Raw genomic sequence first — 14944 nt, 5'->3', positions numbered from 1 at the left:
GCTTCTCAGGTTCAAGCGATTCTCCCGCCTCAGCCTCTGAAATAGCTAGGATTACAGGTGCGCACCAGCATGCTCTGCTGATTTTTTTGTATTTTTAGTAGAGAAAGGGTTTTGCCATGTTGGCCTGGCTGGTCTCGAACGCCTGACCTTGAGTGATCCACCCGCCTCGGCCTCCCAAAGTGCTGAGATTACAGGCGTGAGCCACCATGCTCGGATGGTTTTATTATATCTTTATAAGTTGCCAGTTGCCCCACCTTGATTTTTTTCATCAGGCATGTCTTCACTACTTTTGCCCTGTTTTTGTTTATATACATTTTATAAGGTCATTATAAGTTTTACAAAAACCCTGTTGGAATTCTGGTTTGGATCACATTTAATTGCTAGATCAACTTAAGAATTGACATTTTTTGCAACATCGAGACTATCCAAAATGGATTCTACTCTTTTTTTTTTTCAGTCTTTAGCCCTAATCTTTTGATGAAGCTTATTTGCTCTATAAAGGTCTAGGGTATCATTTTGTCAGTTTATCTAGGAATTGTACAGTATATTAGAAATTATATCTTTGTAAATTCTTCTCCTAGATGATTTTTACTCATTTCAGAAATGCAGTTGATTTTTTTAAATGTAAAAAATTTTAAATTTGTATGGGAGCATAGTAGGTATGTATATTTATGAGGTAAATGAGATATTTTGATAACAGGCATATGATACATAATAATGACATCAGGATAAATGGGATATCTGTCATCTCAAACATCGATCCTTTATTTGTGTTACAAACAATCCAATTACACTCTTATAGTTATTTAAAAATGTTGAATAAATTATTCTTGACTGTATCACCCTATTGTGCTATCAAATACTAGATCTTATTCATTCTAACTATATTTTTGTACCCATTAACCATCCCTACTTTCCCCAACCCCCTCTATCCTTCCCAACCTCTGTCAACCATTATCCTACTGTCGATCTGCAGAGTTCAATTGTTTTAATTTTTAGCTCCCACAAATAATTGAGAACATGTGAAGTTTGTCTTTCTGTTCCTGGCTTATTTTGCGGAATTTAATGATCTCCAGTTCCATCCAAGTTTTTGCAAATGACAGGATCTCATTCTTTTTTATGGCTGAATAGTACTCCATTATGTATAAGTAACACATTTTCTTTTTCCATTCATCTGTTGATGAACACTTAGCTTGCTTCCAGATCTTCACTATTGTGAACAGTGCTTCAACAAAGATGGGCATGCAGATATCTCTTTGATACACTAATTTTCTTTCTTTTTTGTATATACCTAGCAGTGGGATTGCTGGATCATATGTTAATTCTATTTTTAGTTTTCTGAGGAACCTCTACCCTGTTTTCCATAGTGGCTGTACTAATTTGCATTCCTATTAACACTGTACAAAGGTTTCATTTTCTCCACATCCTTGTTAGCATTTATTATTGCCTGTCTTTTGGATAGAAGCCATTTTAACTGGGGTGAGATGATATCGCATTGTAGTTTTGACTTGCATTTATCTGATGATCAGTATTGTTAAACCTCTTGTCATATGCCTGTTTGACATTTGTATGTCTTCTTTTAAGACATGTCTATTCAGATCTTTTGCCCATTTTCAAGTCGGATTATTGGTTTTTTTCCTATAGAGTTGTTTGAGCTCCTTTGCAAATATTTTCTCCCATTCTGTGGGTTGTCTCTTCATTTTTTGTGATTGTTTCCTTGGTTGTGCAGAAGCTTTTTGACATGACGAGATCTCATTTGTTTATTTTTTCTTTGGTTGCCTGTGCTTGTGGGGTAATTACTCAAGAAATCTTTGCCCACTCCAATGTCCTGGAGAGTTTCCCCAGTGTTTTCTTTTAGTAGTTTCCTAGTTTGAGGTCTTAGATTTAAGTTTTTCCTACATTTTTATTTGATTTTTATGTATGACAAGGGATAGGGCTCTAATTTCATTGTTTTGCATGTGGATATCCAGCTTTCCCAGCATCATTTATTGAGGAGACTATCCTTTCCCCAGTGTATGTATTCTTGTGATCTTTGTCAAAAATAAGTTCACTGTAAATATATGGATTGACTTCTGGGTTCTCTATCCTACTCCATTGGTGCGTGTGTCTGTTTTTATGCCAGTACCATGCTGTTTTGGTTACTGTAGCTCTGTACGATAGTTTGAAGTCAGGTAATGTGATTCCTCCAGTTTTATTCTTTTTGCTCAGGATAGCTTTGGCTATTCTCAGTCTTTTTTTGGTTCCATATAAATGTTAGTATTATTTTTTTCTATTTTTGTGAAGAATGTTGTTGGTATTTTTATAGTAATTGCATTGACTCTGTAGATTGCTTTGGGTAGTATGGACATTTTAACAATTTTGATTCTTCCAATTCATGAACATGGAATATCTTTTCATTTTTTTGTGTCTTCTTCAAATTCTTGCATTATTGTTTTATAGTTTTTGTTGTACTGATCTTTCACTCTTTTATTTAAGTTAATTTCTAGGTGTTTTATTTTATTTGTATCTATTGTAAATGGAATTACTTTGTTGATTTCTTTTTCAGGTTGTTTGCAGTTGGCATATAGAAATGCTATTAATTTTTGTATGTTGATATTGTGTTCTGCAACTTTACTGAATTTGTCAGTTCTTATAGTTTTTTGTCGTAGTCTTTAAGTTTTTTTAAGATACAAGATTATATAATCTGCAGACAAGCATAATTTGACTTCTTCCTTTCCAGTTTGCATGCCCTTTATTTCTTTCTCTTGTCTGATTCCTGTAACTAGGACTTTCAGTACTACGTTGAATAACAGTAATGAAAGTGGGCATCTTGTCATATTCCAGATCTTATAGGAAAGGCTTTCAGTTTTTCCTTATTCAATATAGATATGAGCTGTGGGTCTGTCGTATATGACTTTTGATGTACTGAAGTATGTTTCTTCTTTCTCAAAATTTTCAAGATTTTTATCATGAAGGGATGCTGAATTTCATTAAATGCTTTTTCAGCACCAATTGAAATGATCATACGGTTTTTGCCCTTCATTGTGTTGTTATGATTTATCACATGGATTGATTTGCCTATATTGAACCATCCTTACATCTCTGGCATAAATCCTACTTGGCCATGATGAATGATTTTTTTTATGTGTTGTTGAATTCAGTATACTAGTATTTTGTTGAAGATTTTTGCATCAATGTTCATCAGTCATATTGGCCTGTAGTTTTCTTTTTTTGATGTGCCTTTGTCTGGTTTTGGTGTCAGGGTAATACTAGCCTTTAGAATGAGTTATGAAATATTCCTTCCTTGTCTGTTTTTTGGAATAGTTTGAGTAGGATTGATACTTAGTTCTTTTTTAAATGTTCAGTAAAATTCAGCAGTGAAGCCATTGGGTCCTAGGCTTTTCTTTGTTGGGAGATTTTTATTACAGCTTCAGTCTCATTACTTGTTTTTGTTCTGGTCAGGTTTTAGATTTCTTCCTTATTCACTTTTGGTAGGTTGTATGTGTCTAGGAATTTATCCATTTCTTTTCAGTTTTCAAATTTATTAGCATATAGTTGCTCATAGTAGCATCTAATTTTTTTATTTCTGCCGTATCAGTTGTAATGTCTCTTTTTCATCTCTGATTTTATTTATTTAAATCTTCTCTCTTTTTTTCCTACTTCATCTGTTTGAAGGCTTATTGATTTTATCTCTTGAGGAAACTTTTTGTGTTGTTGATTTTTTGTGTTTTTTAAATTTTCATTTCATTTATTTCTGCTCTGATCTTTATTATTTCTATTCTACTAATTTTGGGTTTGGTTTGCTCTAGCTTTTCTCATTCTTTAAGATGTATCATTAGGTTGTTTATTTGAAGTTTTTCTACCTTTTTCATATTGATACTTCTTGCTATAAACTTTACTGTTACTACTGCTTTTACTGTATCCCATAGATTTTGGTATGTTGTATTTTCATTTTTGTTTGTTTCAAGAAAATTTTCCTTCTTTATTTCTTTATTGACCCATGGGTCATTCAGGAGCATATTTAATTTCCATGTGTTTGTATAGTTTTCAAAATTCTTCCTGTTACTGTTTTCTAGTTTTATTACCTCATGGGCAGAGGTAATAAAACTTGATGCAATTTAAATTCAAAAAAGTTTTTAAAGACTTATTTTGTGGCCTAACATACGGTCTGTCCTTGTGGATAATCCATATGTGGATGAGAAGAATGTTTACATCCTTTGGATGAAATGTTCTGTAAATATTTATTAGGTTCATTTTTTTGAGATGGGGTCTGGCTCTGTTACCCAGGCTGGAGTGCAGTGGTGTGATCTTGGCTACTGCAACCTCTGACTCCTGGATTCAAACCATCCTTCCACCTCAGCCTCCCAAGTAGCTGGGACTACAGGTGCACGCAACATTGCCCAGCTAATTTTTGGAATTTTTGTAAAGACGGGGTTTTGCAGTGTTACCCAAGCTGGTCTTGAACTGTTGAGCTCAAGCAATCCACTCACCGTGGCCTCCCAAAGTGCCGGGATTACAGGCATGAGCCACTGTGCCTGGTCCAGTTGTGTTTTCATTTAGCTAATCTATGTCTTTTGATAGGAGAGTTTAGTTCATTTAAATTGAATGTTATTATTGATAAGTAAGGACTTACTCCTGCCATTTTATTACACTATGTCTTCAAAAATTGTTACAGTTATTATTTTTGAGTGGTTCATCTTTTAGTCTTTCTACTTCAGATATGAGTAGTTTACACACCACAATTACAGTGTTATAATAGTAATATACTTACTATACTAAGTATAATACTTACTATTACCAGTGAGTTTTATACCTTTAGATGATTCATTATTGTGCATTAATGTCCTTTCCTTTCAGATCAAAGAAATTCCTTTAGCATTTCTTGTAGGATAGGTCTGGTGTTGATCAAATCTCTCAAGGTTATTTTTGCTGGATATACCATTCAAGAATAAAGGCATTTCTTCCTCAGCACTTTAAATATGTCATGGCCCTCTCTTTTGGACTGTAACATTTCCACTGAGAAGTCTGCTGCCAGAAATGCCTACCAGGACCCAAGGCCTGGAATTGGTGACCCCAGGAGCCTGCTTGGTGCTCTTCCCTACTATGGCCAAATTGGTATCCAAAGTTGAAAGACAATGTTCCCTTTTGTCTTCCCTCTCCCTTCCTCAAGCTGAGGGGATTTCTCCCCATAGACACCACATCTGGGAATGTGCTGGATCATTCTTGAAGCTAGCATGACACTAAGTCTTACCCCGGGCCCACGCAAGTACTGCCTGGCTGTCACTGCTAAGTATTCAGAGACCGAGGGCTCTTTAGTCAGCAGATGATGAATTCTGCCAGGAGTGGGTCCTTTCTTTCAATGTAGTGGGTTCTCCTCTGACCCAGTGTGTGTTTAGAAATGTTTGGGAGCTAGGCCCTGGAATGGGGGCCTCAGGACTCTGCCTGGTGCCATAGTCTACTGTGGCTGAACTGGTATCCAAGTTGCAAGACAAAATTCTTTTTACTCATCCCTCTTGCCTCTTCAGGCAGAGTGAAGGAGTCTCTCTCTCAGAGCTGCAAACTGTGTTGCCTGGGGGTGACACCAGCACTCTCTTGGCCACCCTGGCTGGTGTCTCACTATGTCACATGCATCCCCAAGCCCACTGGCTTTGAGCCCAGCACAGCATCAGAGATTGCCTAGGACTTGCAGTCTTTGTGACCTAGACTGCCTTTCAAGTTTATTTAGGACTCCAGTGCACTTTAGCCCATGGTAGTGGTGGAGTTTGCTAGAACTAAGGTTCTGACTGCTGGGATAAATGATTTCCCTCTGGCTAGGGTTGGTCTAAATGTTCCTCTGTGGGTGCACCCTGAATTCTGCCTGCTGTTTCTTTCTGCTGTGACAGGGCAGCACTGAGTTTCAATGCAGAATCCCACAATCACTGTGCTCTCCCTTCCCCAAATACACAGATTCTCTCTTCATGCCATGTAGCCACTGCTGGGGGATAGGAGAAGGGTGATGCAGGTGATTTAAGACTGTCTTTCCTACCTTCTTTGGCGTCTTATTCCTTAATATGCTAAAACCAGGTACTGTGATCACTCACCTGATTTTTCCTTCTTATGAAGGTGCTTTTTTTATGTGAATAGTTGTTCAATTTGATGTTCATGCTGTGGGGAAAATTGCTAAAGGCTTCTATTCGAACATTTTGCTCTGCCTCTTTGATTGCAGTTGACTTTTATATGTTGGTTTGGCATCTGGCAACTTTGCCAAACTCTTATGAGTTCTATTATTTACTTGTTTATTTATTCATTTATAGAGTTCTATGTAGATAGGTATCTGCAAATGATGAGGTGTTCTAGTTTTTACTTTCTAATCTTGTACCCTCTTCTTTCTTTCTATCCTCCTCCTTTTTCCTTTTCTTCTCTTTTTTAAAAAACTGCTGTTTAGGATTCCACAACAGTGTTGAATAGGAGCATGTTCATAGTGGGTGGTACTCATTGTATCATTCCCAATCTTAAAGGGAATGCTTTCAGTTTTTCATGTTTTTTTTTTTTTTTTTTGAGATGGAATTTCGCTCTTATTCACTCAGTGCAATGGCACTATCTGGGCCCACTGCAACCTTCACCTCCTGGGTTCAAGCAGTTCTCCTGCCTCAAGCCTCCCGAGTAGCTGGGATTACAGGCGTGCACCACCGTGCCTGGCTAATTTTTTGTAGTTTTAGGAGAAACAGGGTTTCACCATGTTAGCCAGTCTGGTCTCCAACTCCTGACCTCAGGTGATCCGCCCAGCTCAGCCTCCCAAAGTGCTGGGATTACAGGCATGAGCCACCGCGCCTGGCTAGTTTTTCATACTTGTAGTTTTTTCTTACTTATAGTTTTTTTTTGGTAGATTCCACTTATCAAATTAAGAATGTCTCTATTTTGTCAGGATATTTTAAAAAATCATGAATGTTTGTGGAATTTTTGAATTCTTCTCTCTTTTTTTTTTTTTTTTTTTTGAGATGGAGTCTTGCTCTGTCACCCAGGCTGGAGTGCAGTGGGTGATCTCAGCTCAGTGCAAGCTCCGCCTCCCAGGTTCATGCCATTCTCCTGCCTCAGCCTCCCGAGTAGCTGGGACTACAGGTGCCCACCACCACACCCGGCTAATTTTTTTGTATTTTTGGTAGGGACGGGGTTTCACCATGTTAGCCAGGATGGTCTTGATCTCCTGACCTTGTAATCTGTCCACCTTGGCCTCCCGAAGTGTTAGGATTACAGGCGTGAGCCACCACGCCTGGCCTGAATTTTTCTTTATCTTTTGAGAGGATTATATAGTTTCTTCCTTTAATCTATTAATGTTATAAACTCCACAATATATTATTTTCATTATATTATGTTTTTGTTCGTTTTCCTTTAAATAGTTATATATTGATTAAATGGATTGAAAATATAAGATTAAAAGCCTTATATATTTATGCAACCATTTACCATTTATGGCATATTTATTACTTTATGTAGAGTTTCCATCTGGTGTTATTTTCAGGTGTTTACACTTCTTTTTCTCACAGCTTGTCATAAACGTCTCTCAAAGTACCTGGCACATGGTAGATGTTTAGTATATAATTGTTGAAAGAGTATGATATAACCCCAGGTGTGACACAAGAAATTATTTCTTTGAAGGATCTCTGATATTGTTTTCTAGTTACATACGTACTCTCAGATTTTTTGTCTTCTCAAAACTATCATGCTTTTATCTATTAAGGTGGAAAAGTAACTGTTGAGATGGTGAAACTTTTCTCAGCTTGGTATTTTCTAATCTACACAAAATAATTTTCACATTTTTCTTAAAAAAATAACAAACCATCTCTTCTTTCTAAAATACATTTATAGCTTCTATCTAATAGCTTGTATTATTTTAAATTCCATGGTGATTTCATTTAGTTAGTCCCAAATAACCACTAAGTTTTTTGCAGTGTCTTTTCACAAAAACTCAGCATGATTCTGGTTTTTTTTCTCAGAATTAACATTATTTAAAAAGCATTTTTTCCAGCATGTATTTAAACTATACAGTAATCAGAAACTGCCATTTAACTGGACTAATCAATAGTATTTGGTTTTCCAAAATCAAAATATAAGATAATTATCAGTTTGGTTTGTGCTCTCTTATTGAAGAAACCAGTTTTTTTTTTTTTTTTTTTTTTACAATTTTTATGATGAAAATTTTCAAGTAGAAAAAGAATAGTACACCAATAACTTATTGCTGCTGCTTTTTAAATTTTGTGATTTTGCCTTATTGGAACTATTTGAAAGTAAATTTCAAATGTTAGAATACTTAATCAGGAAACACCAGTCTGTTGACTGAAGGTTCCTTGATTATCTTTTTTTTCCCTCTTGATTATCTTTTAACTAAGATAAAATGCTCATGCTCTAGTAGAGTCTACTGAATGGACCTTGTGATACAATATTTTCTGAATTCTTGCATGTTTCAAAATGGTTTCCTATGGTCTTGATTCTTGGAGGAAATCTAGATTGTATATAAAATATTTGATTTGCATTTTCTTTACCTGAGTTCCTTAAATATAATGTTTTATATGATGTATGTTACAGTTGAGAAATGTGATACATACTTTTCATTTTTCATAAATATATAAATAAAGTTATAAACGTCTTATTCTTTTTGACTGAGGGTCCAGAGAATTTTTAAAAAATATAAAGTTTAATATTTGGACTTTTATATTGTACTCTGAAAGATATTCAATATATCACATTGGATTTTATTCAATATATTGCACAGTCATCTCTCAGTATCAAGAGTTGATTGGTTCCAGAACATCCTCCTTCCTTCCCACAGATACCAAATCAGCAAATGCTGATGTTTCTTACGTAAAGTAGTACAGTATTTATACATAACCTATGAATGATTAAATAATCTCTATATTACCTATAGTACCTAATACAATATAAATGATATGGAAATATTTGTTATACTGTACTGTTTTCTTGTTTTCTAATTATTACTTTGAATATTTTCAATTTGGTTGGTTGAATATGTAGATGTAGAACCCATGAATATGGAGGGCCAACTGTTTATGTTTCAGTCGATGGTCTTAGGTCAGTTTTCCAAGGTAAAGAGTGAGAATATTTAATATGATTCAGGTATTATTTTATTTAAGAATATTTTCTTAATAATTTAAAATATTTAGTTGCATTTATTTTATTTTCTTCAGGGAATCCAATTGTACATCTATTGTATTCTTGTTTCTCATTTTCTTTATTCATTTCCCTTGGATCCTTTTTGAATATGTTTTTATTTCAGTTTTATTTCCTGGTTTTTGGCTTCAGGTCCTATCTTTATCTCTTGCTGTTACTATAGTTATCTTTTCTCTCTTGTACAACTCTTTTTTTTTTTTTTTCTTTTTTTTGAGACTGGAATCTCACTCTGTTGCCCAGGGTGGAGTGCAGTGGTGTGATCTCGGCTCACTGCAAGCTCCGCCTCCAGGGTTCACGCCAGTCTCCTGCCTCAGCCTCCCGAGTAGGTGGGACTGCAGGCTTCTGCCACCACGCCCGTCTAATTTTTTTGTATTTTTAGTAGAGATGGAGTTTCACTGTGTTAGCCTGGATGGTCTCGATCTCCTGACCTTGTGATCCATCCGCCTTGGCTTCCCAAAGTGCTAGGATTACAGGTGTGAGCCATCATGCCCAGCCTGTCTCTTGTACAACTCTTAATTTAGCCTTCATTTCTTGGATGATTTTTGTTACTCTTCCATGTTTTTTTTTTTCCTGAATCTAGTCACCTCCTATTTAACATCTTTGTATTTTTGTCTTTATTTTGATTTAGAGTATTTTTATGCCTGAAGTTATTTAAAAGTTATATTTGGGCCGGGCGCAGTGGCTCATGCCTGTAATCCCAGCACTTTGGGAGGCCGAGGCAGGAGGATCATGAGGTCAGGAGATCGAGACCATCCTGGCTAACACGGTGAAACCCCGTCTCTACTAAAAATACGAAAAATTAGCCGGGCGAGGTGGCGGGCGCCTGTAGTCCCAGCTACTCGGGAGGCTGAGGCAGGAGAATGGCATGAACCTGGGAGGCGGAGCTTGCACTGAGCCGAGATCACCCACTGCACTCCAGCCTGGGTGACAGAGCAAGACTCCATCTCAAAAAAAAAAAAAAAAAAAAAGTTATATTTGAATACCTGTTGTCCTAGTGGTGGTGGAACAAAAGTATTATGAAGTATTGACATGTAGGAGAGCGTCCTATTTTAAGTGGATTGCACAAAAACCCTGATGTATGAGAGTGGGGAGACATGGGAATCAAAAGGAAGCCTGTATTACTGTTTTCCTGTATTTTAGCTTTTTAAAAAAGTGTTTCCTTCTGCTGGCAGGTTTTGATTTTATATTTTCTATTTTATATATTTTGTGGATATTGGATTCTTTTTTTCTGTTCATGATTATCTATTAGATTTTTCTGAACAAATAATAGCCAGTGATTGTGTGGGAAGTGGTAGTGGGTGGCTTACTTTATTTCTTATTTCTGGACAGCCCTCCTCCTCTGCTACACTGAAGTTTAATTTCTTTATCAAATGGTGCCTTTTGTGGTTGTCAGCCTGGCTTGTCTTCTTCTATTTTCTTTTTTTGAGACGGAGTTTTGCTCTTGTCACCCAAGCTGGAGTGCAGTGGCATGATCTCAGCTCACTGCAACCTCTGTCTCTTGGGTTCAGGAGATTCTCCTGCCTCAGCCTCCTGAATAGCTGGGATTATAGTCACCTGCCACTACGCCCAGCTAATTTTTGTATTTTTAGTAGAGACGAGGTTTCACCATGTTGGCCAGGCTGGTCTTGAACTCCTGACCTCAGGTAATCTGCCTGCCTTGGCCTCCCAAAATGCTGGGATTACAGGTGGGAGCAACGGCTCCTGGCCATGGCTTGTCGTCTTTTGATCCTTTGATTCTATCTTGTTTCTGCAGGGCCCTTATCTTCAGCTGCTTTTTTATTTCCCTTTATCATGAACAACCTTCCTTCAAAGGTGCTTCTCTCTACCTCAGAAGTGATTCCTTCCTAGAACTTCCTCTTTGGTTCTTCATAGTTGCCAAGCCCCTTCTTTTGTGCCCATCTCTGGCACTCTGAGCCATTAAGTTTTTTTGTGTGGCCCACTTAAGGTAGGCCACTTTTCTTTGACAGGTCAGTATTTGATGATATTTAGTTCCACCACTACTAAGACCTGGAGGTACTTCCTTTTTTCCCCATGCTACCACTCTGGTTTGGCTTAGGATCTAATTCTGCTGATTTGATATCTTTATTTGGCCACCTACATATTAATCCAGGGATTTGTATTCCCTTTCTCCTTTTTATGATGTAGTCATGGATGATGGGCATTTTTATTTAGTCTCTTTATCAATCTGTATGGGTCTTTGGAGGATGGGGAGAGACATTTAAATTCATACAGTTGCTATTACTTTATAGGATCCGGCGTCCACATGAAAGAATTGTTTTGTGTATTTGCTTTAATCTAGATGCTAAAATAATTACACTTTATATCCTGTCTGTTGCTATACTCTTTTTAAGTTTTACTTGATTGGATTCTATTATAAATGTTATGACTTCTACATTTTTTGATTAATTGATTCTTCATTCACCCTTATCTTTATTGCCAAATTGGGTGTGGATTGTTCATTTTCAAGAATTATTAACCATAATAAATCATTTGGGGAACTTTTTCAAAACACAATGGGATTTTGGAGAAGTAGAATCCAATAATTTATATTTGAAATGTTTATCACTTGATCCTCATAGTACACTCCAGGATGTTAAAAGAAAAACCTTAAAGAAATTAAATTGAACAGAGTTTAGTAGGCAAAGAATGATTCATGGATCAGGCAGCCCCTGAATCATAATAGGTTCAGAGAGGCTGCAGCACTGCAGCACTACTGGATGATTGAAGATTTATGGACAGAAGAAGGATAATGACCTACACAAAATGGAAGCGAGGTACAGAAACAGCGGGATTGGTTACAGCCCTGCATTTGCCTTATTTGAATTTGGTTTGAATGATTGATTGCCTTTAATTGGCCAAAACTCAGTGAGTGGCACAAAAGTAAGCTGTAGTCTGTTTACACATCCAGTTAGGTTACAGTTCACCATGAATGGAGAAACCTTTAGGCTGAATTAAAAATATCTGAGGAGGCAGCTTTAGGTTAATCTTAATTTAACAAGTGTAAGAACCACTACCCTAGGTTGAAGTGATAGTTTGTGTTCTTGTACTTTTTGAGATTATCCATGTAGTAATTTGTGGGTTTGTGATATGAAGAAATTAGACTTTCATGGTAATGATTTTTAATTATCACTTTATTTGTGAGCGAAATAGTAGAGATAACTATCAATGTGTCTACTTTATCATATAGTATATTCATGCAATAAATACTTTATTGAAAGGCTACTATACATTAGATATTTTGCTAGGTCCCAGAGATACAAAATTGAGAAGACATCATCCCAGTACTCCTTCTGTTCAAAGAGAGATGTGGAGACATACTGATAAACACTCAAAGTATTACATAAGGGCTATGAGAGAGTGGACATAGGATACTTTAGGAGCTGATAAGAAGGTGGAATCAGGTACAGGTGACTCCTTTCTTTCCTCTTGTTTCTTCCTTCTTTCTGAAGAAATACTCATTGGGCACTGAGTTGGGTGCTAGGGATAGAGTGGTAAACAGGGCAGTCATGGTCTCTGCTTTCAGAGTCCACACGGTTTTGAAACAGGGAGATGCCAGATTGTAAAAGGGAACCAGCATCCAGGGTACTACTGGAGTAGTAGAAACTAAGTTTCCTGGGGGAGATGATTTTTAAACTGTGAGTCTTGAGTAAGTTAACCATGTGTAGAAGTTGGGGGAATGATCTTACAGGTTGCAAAGACTCAGACATGGGAGACAGTATAGTGCTTTTAAGTTAAAACAAATTGTCTGGTGTCCTTGGAATGTGGGGTATGGTGGAGATAGATGAATCTGAAAGGGAGATTTAGGGGGAGTCCCAAAGGAATTTTGTGTTCTCTTTGCTATTAGAAAGGTATGTTTAAGGATTCATATACCAAATACATCTGGGAGTGCAGTGATTAAATTGAGACTCTAAGAACAAATAGGTGTGTGCTTACAGGGTTTGGAGGGCTGGGCAGAGAAATTCAGAAGCGGACAGGCATGGCAACATCTGCCATGTTCTGGTAATATAGGTCATTGTGGATCCTGGGAGCATAAAATATGAGGTGAAGGGTAATGGAAGATGAGAGTGGGCAGTTAGGCAGTGAGAGGATCATGAAGGTTCATTTTGGCATGCACAAGGGAGTTTATGTTTTATGTTTTATTTGTAGGGAGCCACTAAAAATGTATCATACAATACCCATTCTAAAAATGAATTAAATATTAAGAAATCTAGAAAATGTTTCATATGGCAGCTTAATTCTATATTTTATCAAATAATAATTAAAACTCCAAAATTAATAAATCCTTATTTTGTTTTATTTTTAAATTTTCAGATAGAAAATCCTCGATACCTGAGACAGAAGCCTATCCCAGTTTCTCTGGTATGTGAGAAATCCATTGGACTTTTTCTAGGGGCAGGTATTTTAAAATAAAATAATCACTAAGTTATTTATAGAAAATAATGCAGATATACATTAGGAAACATAATAGTTTTTGAATTTTATCACTTGGAAGTGATTTTTTCCTGCAGTGTTAGTACTATTTTGGTATGGGCCTCAGGCAATTTAGAATTTTTCTTTGGGGTTAAGGATAGACCAGATCTGAAAACATGTTAAATAACTCCTGTTCATTCAGCAGATGACACCGAAATTCAGCCTGAGAAAATCCAGCAGTTTCTATGATGATCATTTTCTCTCTCGAATACGTGAGAAAGAGGTAGGAATGAGATATTGCTGATAAACCCTTTGATAATACAGTTTTAATATTTTATATAATCTAGGTTTTCAGGTTTTAGTTAAAATAATGGTATATTCTAGGAAGAGGTTGCATTTGAAACAAATATAAAACGTGATGCATGGTAGGCAGGATTTGTCTTTCTGTTTTGTTTTTTGTTTTTGTTTTTGTTTTCCAGAGATAGAGTCTCTCTCTTTTGCCCGGCTGGAGTGCAGTGGTGCGATCAGAGCTCACTGGGATCAAGCAGTCCTCCCACCTCAGCCTCCTGAGTAGCCAGGACTACAGCTGTGCCACCACGTCCAGCTAATTAAAATATTTTTTTTGGTAGAGATGGGATCTTACTGTTTTTCCCAGGCTGGTCTTGAGCTGTTGGCCTCAAGTGATCCTCCTCCTGCCTTGACTTCTCAAAGCATTAGGATTACAGGCATGAGCCACCACACCTGAACAAAATTGTATATGTTTATTTTGTACAACATGATGTTTTGAAATATGTATACATTGTCAAATGGCTAAATTGAGCTTGATACATGAATCAACTCACGGACTTATCTTTTTTTTGTAATGAGAATACTTAAAATGTACTCTCATTGTGATTTTTGAAACACAATCCATTGTTATTAACTAAAGTCACTATGCTGTACAATAGATCTCTAGAACTTATTTCTCTCATCTAACTTAAATTTTGTATCCTTTGACCAGTATCTCCCAACTCCACTCTTTGTCGCTTGGCCTCAACCACCATTTCTCTACTTTTGTGAGTTCACCTTTTTTAGAATCCACATATAAGTGAGATCATGTGGTATTTGCCTTCCTGTGCCTGGCTTATTTCACTTAACATCATGTTCTCTAGGTTCATCCATGTTGTACTAAATGACAAGATTTCCTTCTTTTTAAAAACTGAGTAACATTTCATTGTGTGTGTGTATGGGGGGGGTATGTATGTGTGTATATATATCACATTTTCTTCATTTATTTGTTGATGGACACTTTATATTTATTCTATATCTTGGCTATTGCTGCAGTGAACATGGGGGTGCAGGTAGCTCTTCAATATACCAATTTCATTTCCTTTGGATTTATACCTAATAG

At 36.6% G+C, this 14944-nt stretch overlaps 1 protein-coding gene across 7 annotated transcripts in view; it reads left to right on the top strand.

The window, feature by feature from the left end:
• The window catches only part of CEP112 (centrosomal protein 112), a 551576-nt gene that overhangs the window by 82920 nt on the left and 453712 nt on the right, over positions 1–14944 (top strand). For 3 of the 7 annotated variants that reach the window (XM_055258897.2, XM_055258903.2, XM_063629347.1), the window contains 2 exons: positions 13456–13503; positions 13757–13837. The exons of 2 other annotated variants lie outside the window; for them this stretch is intronic. In XM_055258897.2, the coding sequence (XP_055114872.1) occupies positions 13456–13503; positions 13757–13837 (129 nt within the window). The remainder of the gene's footprint in view (positions 1–13455; positions 13504–13756; positions 13838–14944) is intronic. 2 more of the 7 variants (XM_055258899.2, XM_055258898.2) reach the window with 1 other exon arrangement.

The sequence above is a fragment of the Symphalangus syndactylus genome, chromosome 20 (genome assembly GCF_028878055.3).
Source record: "Symphalangus syndactylus isolate Jambi chromosome 20, NHGRI_mSymSyn1-v2.1_pri, whole genome shotgun sequence".
Classification (NCBI taxonomy): Eukaryota; Metazoa; Chordata; class Mammalia; order Primates; family Hylobatidae; genus Symphalangus; species Symphalangus syndactylus.
Note: the sequence above shows the minus strand (reverse complement) of the source record. Positions and strands in the feature narration are given on the sequence as shown.